General features: G+C 44.5%; 1 protein-coding gene across 1 annotated transcript in view; it reads left to right on the plus strand.

Moving 5' to 3' along the window:
- Positions 1–11,735, plus strand: part of LOC107387222 (P2Y purinoceptor 3) — a 13,217-nt gene extending 1,482 nt beyond the window's left edge. Inside the window, exons 1-2 of the mRNA XM_015962069.3 lie at positions 1–130; positions 10,716–11,735. The exon at positions 1–130 is cut by the window's left edge and continues 1,482 nt beyond it. Of these exons, the coding sequence (XP_015817555.2) occupies positions 1–130; positions 10,716–11,625 (1,040 nt within the window). The 3' untranslated portion in view covers positions 11,626–11,735. The remainder of the gene's footprint in view (positions 131–10,715) is intronic.
- The last annotated feature ends 117 nt before the right edge of the window (positions 11,736–11,852 follow it).

Here is an 11,852-nt window from a genome sequence, read left to right on the forward strand (position 1 = left end):
TCCTGGTTGCCAGCTACGTCCTGAGGGACCGTTGGGTTTTTGGGGACTTCATGTGTCGTCTGGTCCGGTTCCTCTTTTACTTCAACCTCTACTGCTCCATCTTCTTCCTCACTTGCATCTCCGTCCACAGGTAAGATCCTGATGAGAGGCAGGAAGTGACACATTGTTACTGGGGGGATTCAGAACCGGTTTGTCGACCCATTAAAACCTAAAATATGAAATAATAATTATAACAAAATTCCAACTGACTTCTCTATTGTCTGATGGTGGTTTACCAGTTATATAATTATCAGTTTAACTTTATTATGTAAATCTATGACATCAGTACAAAACAAACAAATAAAATTGGTCCTCGCTTCCTGCAGATCCTCCACCAGGAGGCAGTAGACATGTATGGGACTGGAGATGGCAGGGTTCTGAAGAAGGTACTAATCCAGACACTCCATCTGCTGGTTTGTTGGTCTACAGGGGTCACTTTGGTTCCCTGTGAATTCAGTCAGGAGCATGGGTTTGGGCCCCCAGAGAGCTGATGGTTCTGGTTCTCCAATTCTGTTCCTCTGAGCTGCTTCTGGTGTGAGAAGAAAACACTGGGGTGGGCCGAAATAACTCCTCATGTGTTCTTAATTTATGTACAAACAGCTCGTCTATATTTCTGGTATCGTTAATCGTTGACAGTCTTGACCTTTGACCTGCTCACAGGGCAGCAGCCCAGAAAGAGTCTACGTGATGAAGTCTAGTTTTACAGCTGGACCAGAACTGATTTTCTTACCGAATTCTGGAGAGCAACGTGAACTATTGACCTGTTCAGCCTAGACCTACACAGCCTAGACCTGTTCAGTCTAGACCTACACAACCTAGACCTTTTCAGCCTAGACCTACTCAGTCTAGACCTGTTCAGTCTAGACCTACACAGCCTAGACCTTTTCAGCCTAGACCTACACAGCCTAGACCTGTACAGTCTAGACCCACACAGCCTAGACCTACACAGCCTATGTTCAGCCTAAACCAACACAGTCTAGACCTGTTCAGTCTAGACCTACACAGCCCAGACCTTTACAGTCTACACCCACATAGCCTAGACCTGTTCAACCTAGACCTAATCAGCCTAGACCTTCACAGCCTTGACCTACACATTCTAGACCTGTTCAGTCTAGACCTACACAGCCTAGACCTTTTCAACCTAGACCTACACAGCCTAGACCTACATAGTATAGACCTGTTCAGCCTAGACCTACACAGCCTAGACCTGTTCAGTCTAAACCTACAGAGTCTAGACCTGTTCAGCCTAAACATACACAGCCTAGACCTACACAGCCTAGACCTGTTCAGCCTAGAGCTACACAGTCTAGACCTGTTCAGCCTAGACCTATACAGCCTAGACCTGCTCAGTCTAGACCTATACAGCCTAGACCTGTTCAGCCTAGACCTACACAGCCTAGACTTGCTCAGTCTAGACCTACCCAGCCTTGACCTGCTCAGCTTAGACCAACACAGGCTAGACCCGTTCCGCTTACAGCTGTTCAGCCTAGGCCAGTGGTTCCCAAACTTATTTAGCCGTGCACCCCCTTCTATGTCCCGACCATGTTGACGCACCCCCCAGCCCCCACATCAGGGCATGGCTATATATATATATATATATATATATATATATATATATATATATATATATATATATATATATATATATATATATCAGACGTCACGCTAAACCAGGGGTCGGCAACCTGTTCCCATCAAAGAGCCATTATTACCCGTTTCCCACAGTAAAGAAAACACCGCAGCAGCCGCGGCGTTGTGGGCGGGGCCTACCCTCAGACAGCAGAGCGCTGCTCACAACAGGTGACAGCAGCCAGTACCGGTCGCTCGTGTACATCAAAGTTATCTTTCATAAGACGATAATCAATAAAACGATTTATATAGAGTGGATCCAGAAGTTGTAGCCCGTCTCTGCCTACAATATTTTGATATTTTTCACCCTGTTGGTGGTTTTACTGAGCAGGTGCCACTTTTGTCATACGTTTCTTTTTAAAACATGTTTAGACTGTTCAGAATACAAATCCAGGCTCTGTCACGTTTGATTGTTGTAATTAAACTTTGTAGGTGGGGAAGGTCAGAAAAGGATCCGATCATTTTGTTTTTCCCTCATTTACAGTGACGGAGATAACGGCGCGGTGCGCCTGGCTCTGGTGTTAATCAAGTTTAATTTTTATCTCTTTGCAACAATTTTCACAAGAAAACAAAACACTTAAAAGCAGGGCTTGTGTTGACCGGACAGTTTCCCGTGTTTGGCCGTTTATTTTGACGGAGAAAGAATAGAAAGGATTACCCCGACGCATGCAGACGAACTGACACTGTATTCTACGCAAATCACAGCTGTAGCTAAATCACTCAAGAAAAGATTTCCTTTTGAACAACTGAGCTGGACACTTCTCAGCGCAGCTCACTGTCAGCACGTACATAAGGTGCACAGCGAGCTGAAGATGTGGAGAGGGGCTTGAAGCGCGTCGCAGAACCAGGGCGCATGCAGGAAGATTCCTTCCACTGAAGCGAGAGTTTTCCAAACCCGGTCTCTCAGAGAGACTTGTCACTTAGAAAATGTTCCCTGATGATGAAACTTTGGCTGAATTGTGCTTGTTCCTGTCTCCAATGTGGCGTCTGAGGAGAGTCCCAGAATCTCACATCGTCTTCAGCTCAGAAAGCGCCTATACGATTACGCACAAGCGTGACGCGTCAACCCGGTCTCACAGTAAGACCAGGTTGGAACTGTTCAGGTTTACGCAGACAATCTTTACATTTAGAATTAACATACAGATGTAAAATTAATGCAGTAAAATATAAAGCATTTTATTTAAATATCCATTCATTATTTTACAATACAGAGAGCCGCATCAGATGGATGGAAGAGCCGCATGCGTCTCCAGAGCCGCGGATTGCCGACCCCTGAGCTAGGGCATGTGCGGAGAACACACACACACACACACACACACACACACACACACACACACACACACACACACACACACACACACACACACACACACACACACACACGCAAAATATACTTGTTTTCAATTACATTTTCTTAGGCCCACCCACAAATGAGTTTCTGGCTACGCTAATGGTGACTTTTGACAGACTTCTGAGCTCCGCAGCCATTACACTTTTTACCTCGCGCGCCTCCTAGCGGCAGCTCTATCGCGTCAGACCCGTGCCACAACCCGTGCACGCGCATTGGGTCCACAGCGCGCGTGTGAACGGGACTCGCGAGCGAAAATATACATGGCAGCGCGCGCGTGAACGGGACTCGCGAGCGAAAATATACATGGCGAGAGGTCATTTGTGCACTGAGAGGGAGCAAACTGTGTCTGTGAGCGCACAAGGATGTGCACAAGTGACAAACCTGCGTGCGCGCGTTGCCAACGAGCACACAGCAGAGGAAAACGTGTGCGCGCGGCAGCCTCTCTGCGCGCTCGGCAGCCTCTGCGCGCTCGGTTTCTAATTCCGCTCCCTCGGCTGTGAGGGCTTTTGGCACTCTGGAGGCGTGGCCTGTGGCAGATCTTCCCTGTACTCTGATTGGTTAGTTCACCCCGCACTTTACTCTCTACCTATCTATATAAAAAAATCTGAGATTCAGCAGTTGCTGTCATAGCTCAGCTGTGAGAGCAGGTGACTCTCACTCTAGAGGACCCAGGTTCATGTCCGGCCAAGGAACATAGAGTTGATGTCATATTATTCTTTCCTAATTCCTGTGATATTATTTTACAGTTGTGACCGTTCAACTGTCATTAAACGTCCGAATGTTTGCTGGGCAGTGTTTTAAAAAGTGCACATAAGCTAGATGGTTTTTACCAGGTAAAAATAGACTTGTGGGTGTAGGTATGTTCAACTTTAAAAAGTTCTTGCCTCATTAATGTATTGTTTATTTTTTTCAGCATTTAATTGACAAATTATCCTTTCAAATAATTAATTGACGAGTTACATAATTGTCCATTTAGAATTGTTGAATGGACTGAGTCAAGTTTGGTGCACTTTATATATTTCAAAACATGTTTTTTTTATTTTAATGATGCATATAAATAATTTAAATGTTAATTTAATGAAATATTTCTATTTTTTCATTACCTCACCCTTGTTTTGACAAAAACAAGACCTTGCTGGATAATATCATGGAGAAACTATTTGTTCACAGTACATGGCTCAGTGAGGATCTGTATACCAAAGGAGGAGATACTCAGAAATCTGTCTGCAGATTGTTACAACCCAGACTGGAAGTGGTGGGCTGTAATAAGAAAGGAGACCAAACAGAGGAGTGGGGGGTTCAACAACTGATTTATTTAACCACAGTAAAGATTTACTAAAGCAAGTTAGTGAACAGAAAATGGCCATCTCAAGGTTTTACTCGGATGTCCCTCAGCAGGGTGCAGCACTGTTGAAGGTCATCTGAATGAAAGCTTGATATGCAGCTTCTTTATGAAAGTGTGTAAATATACAGTGTGGTTGCCGTACATATGTTGAGGTTCTCAGACATCAGGCTTCTTTGCCCAGGCCTTCACTAGTGGGCTATTTTAAAAGTTGGTAAGGAGAAAAACCACAGCATATAGCTGATTGTTTACAAATGCAAGGAGGGGAATAACAATCAAAAACCTAGTGTTCTTGGACCAGATGAATGGAGCGCTCCACATGCACTCAGAGATGTTATGGCTTCTGTTTCTATAACTTCACATGCAGACATTTGAGGTTTGCCAGAAAGAAAAGCTGGCCTGTACACTTTGCAGGGCACAATGTCATCAATGAAGAAACCCCTGTCTACCATGATGACCATCTCTAGTTGTAGCATTTTCAACACACCAGATTCCCAGGTTGGTCGCTGATAGTTCCAGCATACAGTGCTGAGACAAAGGTCACTGGCCTATGTGGCACAATCCAAATGAGCCTCTTCAGAGTGCAGTTGAACTTGAGGAAAATATATGACTCTGGAAGAGAGGAGAATATGGCCATTGACACCTCAGATCAGTGCAGTCAAGAATTACTGGTGTTTGGGTAGTCCTGAACGTGTTGTGATGCCCCCACCGTCTCATTGGGTTTTCATTTGTGTTTAATTGTGTTTTTCTTCACTCCTCTGTTTGGTCTCCTTTCTTATTACAGCCCACCACTTCCAGTCTGGGTTGTAACAATCTGCAGACAGATTTCTGAGTATCTCCTCCTTTGGTATACAGATCCTCACTGAGCCATGTACTGTGAACAAATAGTTTCTCCGTGATATTATCCAGCAAGGTCTTGTTTTTGTCAAAACAAGGGTGAGGTAATGAAAAAATAGAAATATTTCAATAAATTAACATTTAAATTATTTATATGCATAATTAAAATAAAAAAAACATGTTTTGAAATATATAAAGTGCACCAAACTTGACTCAGTCCATTCAACAATTCTAAATGGACAATTATGTAACTCATCAATTAATTATTTGAAAGGATAATTTGTCAATTAAATGCTGAAAAAAATAAACAATACATTAATGAGGCAAGAACTTTTTAAAGTTGAACATACCTACACCCACAAGTCTATTTTTACCTGGTTAAAACCATCTAGCTTATGTGCACTTTTTAAAACACTGCCCAGCAAACATTCGGACGTTTAATGACAGTTGAACGGTCACAACTGTAAAAAAATATAACAGGAATTAGGAAAGAATAATATGACATCAACTCTATGTTCCTTGGCCGGACTCGAACCTGGGTCCTCTAGAGTGAGAGTCACCTGCTCTCCCAGCTGAGATATGACAGCAACTGCTGACTCTCCGATTTTTTTATATAGATAGGTAGAGAGTAAAGTGCGGGGTAAACTAACCAATCAGAGGACAGGGAAGATCTGCCACAGGCCACGCCTCCAGAGTGCCAAAACCCCTCACAGCCGAGCGAGCGGAATTAGAAACCGAGCGCGCAGAGGCTGCCGAGCGCGCAGAGAGGCTGCTGCGCGCGCACGTTTTCCTCTGCCGTGTGCTCGTTGGCAACGCGCGCACGCAGGTTTGTCACTTGTGCACATCCTTGTGCGCTCACAGACACAGTTTGCTCCCTCTCAGTGCACAAATGACCTCTCGCCATGTATATTTTCGCTCGCGAGTCCCGTTCACGCGCGCGCTGCCATGTATATTTTCGCTCGCGAGTCCCGTTCACACGCGCGCTGTGGACCCAATGCGCGTGCACGGGTTGTGGCACGCTTTAAACGCCATACAGCTCGCACCACCACACTTTGGGAATCCCTGGCCTAGATATACACAGCCTAGACCTGCTCAGTCTAGACCTACTCAGCATAGACCTGTTTAGTGTAGGCCTGTTCAGCCTAGACCAGGGGTTGTTAAATAAATTAGTTTTTTTCCAGTAGACACTGTGAGGGCCAGATGCTCGTATTATATCTTAACTCATTAACTGCGACAAAAGTCGTCAATTTAAATCCAACTGATCGCGGCCAATGACGACATTTACAGTTTTTTACTGGGCAGACATCGGAACAAGCCCCCGCACCGTGAGAACAAACTTCCCAGCTCTAAAGCCAATCTTCATACACATGTCACATGTCATGTGATCGGGAAGCAGAAAATCCACGTGTTAGGAGAACGTTTTGGTCGCTGCTGTGAAAAAAGTGAGGCGTGAACTGGAAAAGCTCCTGCCGATCACAATTCAACAACGGATTATGAAAGAACGGATAAAGCTCGAAACACGTGCATTCGTCCTGATGTAAGAAGGGAGTCTTCTTTTTGTTGGGTAGTTTTGGCGTCGACATCATTATAGAGTGCAACGTTCTGTGAGTCTTCAAAAAACAGTAAAAACACTCTAAAAATGCTGCCAGTGAGAGGCTTTTGAAATCAGGAAAAGGCCAGCAGGTAATGAGTTAATTTAAAATGGCTTGTTTTAAAGCACAAGACTGGGACGTGAGTTTTGCTGTTAAAGTTAAAAGTCCCCCAATTGGAGCGGCGTCAGGGCACAAAGGTTTGGGGGGCTGGGTGGAAAGGGTTGGCCTGCCAGACTCGCCCTCTGTCTATTCTACCCAGAGGACGAGTCTGGAGGGGCGGGACTAGCCAATTCAGAAATAACCAATCAGAAAATGGTGGAAAGAACGACTGTATCGTGCAATGCTGTAATTTTTTAGGTTTGTCAGAGATGGCGTCTGGTGATGACGCAAACATCTTTCTTTAGAAGAACAGCTTTTAGAGCTTCTACTTGTGGTTTTAAAGACGTGTCCAAGTCGTTTAGAAGCACAGAGAAAGCTGCTCCACACACACACACACACACACACACACACACACACACACACACACACACACACACACACACACACACACACACACACACACACACACACACTGACTGTTGATGCTCTGTTTTTATTTCTGCAGTGAGCCTTAAAAACTCGCCTCACCGCCCGGAGTTAGTTCTGTAAACTATTGAATCCATCGTGCTGATACATTTTAACGAGGGTCCTCCGTGCCATGTTTGGCTGCAGGATTTAAAGTAACATCACGGAGAAAGAACCGTGGCCTCGATGAGGTTAAAACCTGGATGTGTGCAAATGTTTTACACTTCAATAACAACCAGCCCGAGGTCATGCTTTTAGTCCCAGTGTGTCCAGTAGGCTGTGTAGCTGACCTTGGTCCACTGATCCCGTTTCTGAAACCTGCAGCGACCCATCTTACTTTTCAACAAACAAATCAGCGCGGTAACAAAAGCTGGTTTTTACCATTTAAGGAGGATTGCCAAGGTTAACCTTCTGCTCTCAATTTGTGACTGTGAGACAGTGATTCACACATTCATTACATCACGCCTTGACTACTGTAACTCACTGTACCTTGGTGTCCCTCAGTGTCACCTCTCCCATCTTCAAATGGTGAAAAATGCAGCAGCACACCTACTGATGGATTCCAGGAAGAGGGATCACATCTGGCTTTGCTGCACTGGCTGCCTGTTGATTTTAGGTGCGTTTGTTGGCGTTTACACCCATACCCGCTGTACCTGTGAGCTTTTAGTTGCTCACTCCCCGTCTCGGTCACTGAGACCACCTGGCCGGCTTCTCCTGGAGGTGCTGACAACGAAGCAGAAGCTCAGGAGCTTTCTCAGTAGCAGCACTAAGGTTGTGGTATACACTGCCAGATCAGGTTTTAAATCCCTTCTTAAGATTCACCTGTTCTCAGGTGCCTTTTATTCAGTGTGAGATTGCATCTGGTTTTAGTCACTTTAAAGTTCTTTTGAATCATTTGTATGTTTTTGGTTTTAATTAATGTTTTTATTTCTTTTATAATGAACCTTTAACTTATTTTCAGCATTATAGGAAATGGCTGTTGTTTTTGCCGTTTTTATTTTGCTTGTTAAGCACTTTGTTCAGCGTTCATGCTGTCTTAAAACGCTGTATAAAGTTGACTTGACTAATCAGATGTTTACATGGGCGTACTATTTCTTTTTCCAAAGTCAATTTTTGTCCCCGGCACTTTTTACCATCCAAAAACGATCTCACTCTATACTAACTAGACACTGGTTCAGCACTAGGACCAAGCAGAAAACAACTGCTTGTGTTGAAGCCTTTTCCCATTAGAACTGTCCATGAGCTCATCTACTGGCTCTGCTGATATTTGCTAACGAGTGATTGGCCTTTCCTGTCACATGTGTACTTGGCACTTCTGCATTCCTGACATTGCATAAAAGAGCCTCTATTCAATTCTATTCCATTTATTTCTGAAGCACCAAATTAGGACCAGTTGTCTCAAGGACCTTCAACCAGTAAACATTCCAGTACAGGTCAGTTCATTAAGCCAATCATTAAAAAGTTTCCTATATAAGGAACCCAGCAGGTTGCATCGAGTCACTGACTAGTGTCAGAGTCTTTACAGCAATCCTCATACTAAGCAAGCATGAAGCGACAGTGGAGAGGAAAACTCCCTTTTAACAGGAAGAAACCTCCAGAGAATCCTGGCTCAGCAGCCATCCTCCACGACTCACTGGGGATCGAGAACACACACACACACACACACCTTATATATCAAGTAGTGTTTCTATGGTTACATTGTGAGTTCTTAGTAAATATTCTATTTGGTGAGAGATAAACTTTATTGTATTTATCCTAGTGAATCTATAATTAAACGGGTAAACTAGTAGTAGCACATCCAACGTCAAAGAGGGTAAAATGTTATTATCAGGAGAGGGAGAATGTTTAAGTGGTTAGCAGCAGTGTGCTAGACGATGGCCCCCTCCATGAGGCCACCACAGCTCAGCAGAACATCGTTGTAGCTTCTTCTTGGGAGAAAAACACTTAGAGAAAAAATAAAGTTAACAGCTGAAATAGCAGGAAATAATACAGTTAAAGAGCAGACTGTAGAAGAAAGCAGTCGAGTGTGGAAAGTGGTCAGTATGTCCTCCAGCAGTCTAAGCCTATAGCAGCATAACTACAGAGATAACTCTGGATAATCTATCCTATTTAGATGGAGGCATGTTGGAGGCAGGGCAAGGGAGAGCCGTCTTTACCGACTGTACACTCCACCTCCCTGTACTCCCCCACTTGTCCAGATCTAGGCTAACATCAGATTTTAACCATAGGCCCTATCAAATAAAAATGTTTTAAGCCTAGTCTTAAATGTAGACAAGGTGTCTGCCTCACGGACTAAAGCTGGGAGTTGGTTCCACAAGAGAGGAGCCTGATAACTAAAAGATCTGCCTCCAATCCTATTTTTAGAAATTCTGGGAACCACCAGTAGACCTGCAGTCTGAGAGCAAAGTGCTCGGTTAGGAACACATGGAACAATCAGGTCATGGATGTGTGATGGAGCTTTATATGTGAGAAGAAGGATCTTAAAATCTATTCTGAATTTAACAGGTAGCCAATGTAGGGAAGCTAAGACAGGAGAGATATGATCTCTCTTTTTAATTCTCATCAGAACTCTAGCTGCAGCATTTTGGACAAGCTGAAGACTTTTAACTGCATTCTGTGGACTTCCTGAGAGTAATGAATTACAGTAATCCAGTCTTGATGTAATAAATGCATGAACTAGTTTTTCAGCATCACTCCTGGAAAGGATGCTTCTAATCTTAGCAATATTCCGAAGGTGGAAAAAGGAAATCCTACAAACCTGTTTAATGTAGGACTTGAATGACATGTCCTCTAGGCTGTAGTTTTATACATATTTTTGTATACTCACTGTAAATACCCCCATGGTACTCATGCCAGTTGTGTCCCCCCACTTCTAAAGTCAAAACTACGTCCATGGATGTTTATGATTTTCTCACTAAAAAAGGATGCAGACTCATTACACCAAGTTTGGGACATGGAATCAGGGCTTAACAGTGTTGGGAGATAAGCTAATCTCTCAATTTCCAAACAGAACACGGGAGTTGTTAATATTATCACTAATGACTTTGGAGAAAAAGCTCGTCTCCCTTATTTAAGTCAGAGCTGTAAGTGTGCAGTTGCATTTAGGTTTCGTAGTGATCTGGTAGGTTACCTTTTCTGAATTAACGCTCAGCTTTCCTGCATTCTCTTTTCTGATCTGTGACAGATTTAGTGAATCTCCGTGGAGCTTTTTATTTGCCAGATATAAGTTTGATCTTTCGAGTGCAATGGTGTCAAGGACTCAGATGGAATGATTTAAAGCACAGCTGGTTGTTAGACTTGTTGACTAATTGATGAAATGTTGTTGAAGCGTCTGGTTTTGACTGCTGCCTCGTTTGTCCAGGTATCTGGGGATCTGCCATCCAATGAGGACCATCACTCTGGAGAGCAAGCGACTGGTGAAAGGGACCTGTGCCCTGGTGTGGGTGGTGGTCTTCATACTCACCTGTCCCATCTTCAGGTTTGCCCAAACGGGATGGGTTATGAGAGGAGGCACCGGACCTGCTGGATCTGATGCAGTGAGGTTCAGTGAGAACGGCACTGGGGACCAGTCCGAGGACTGGTATGTGAACTGTTGGGATGACGCCATCGATAAGGAGTTTGCTGAATATGTTCCATATGGCATCGTCCTTCACCTGTTGGGCTTCTTTGTTCCATTTGTCATCATTGCCTGGTGCTACTCTCAGGTGGTCCGGACCATATTCCAGAGCCTGCGCTCTCCGCCCAGCTCAATAGAGGGTGTGGAGGATGGTCCAGTTGGTGACGGAGCTGCAGACGGAGTCCGAGACCGGGAGAGGACTTCTGTCTCCATCTCTGGATCCCAATACTCACACTACATACGGCGTCGACGAAAATCCATCAAAACCATTGTTACTATCACTCTGCTGTTTGCTCTCTGCTTCCTGCCCTTCCATGTGACTCGGACGTTGTTCCTGCTCCTGCGGCGAGGACAGCTAGGTGGCTGCAATGCCATGAAGACCGTCTCCATCTGCTACAAGGTCACAAGGCCGCTGGCTTCCTGCAATGCCTGGCTTAACGCTTTGCTGTACTTCTTGACTGGAGACAAAGGTCCCCCCTGCTGCTGGACAGCAGAACGAACTGTCCATCAAGACAGGCGCAATGGTTCCCTCTGGTGGCCACTGGCAATCCTTAAGAAGGACGGAGCAGGAGAGGACGATCAGGAAGTGGCCGAGAAGGTTGAGAGGGAACTCCACCTGGAGGACGAGTCCAAATCTTCTAGGGTAATCTTCTAGGACATTTGAGAGACATTTACTTTAGGAAATGAACATAAAACATGTTGATCAGAGCCTCCCAAAGAACTGTGAGTTTCCAACAAAAACACAAAGTCTGAACTCTGGAAAGACCACGCACACACGGTCTACTGCAGATGTTTCTCTCAGTCGATGCCAAATGAGCAAAACTGTAAATATCAGTAGTAGAATAAACCAGGTAACGTCTGAAGAGTTTAACGGACCAAACA

The sequence above is a fragment of the Nothobranchius furzeri genome, chromosome 10, assembly GCF_043380555.1.
Source record: "Nothobranchius furzeri strain GRZ-AD chromosome 10, NfurGRZ-RIMD1, whole genome shotgun sequence".
Classification (NCBI taxonomy): Eukaryota; Metazoa; Chordata; class Actinopteri; order Cyprinodontiformes; family Nothobranchiidae; genus Nothobranchius; species Nothobranchius furzeri.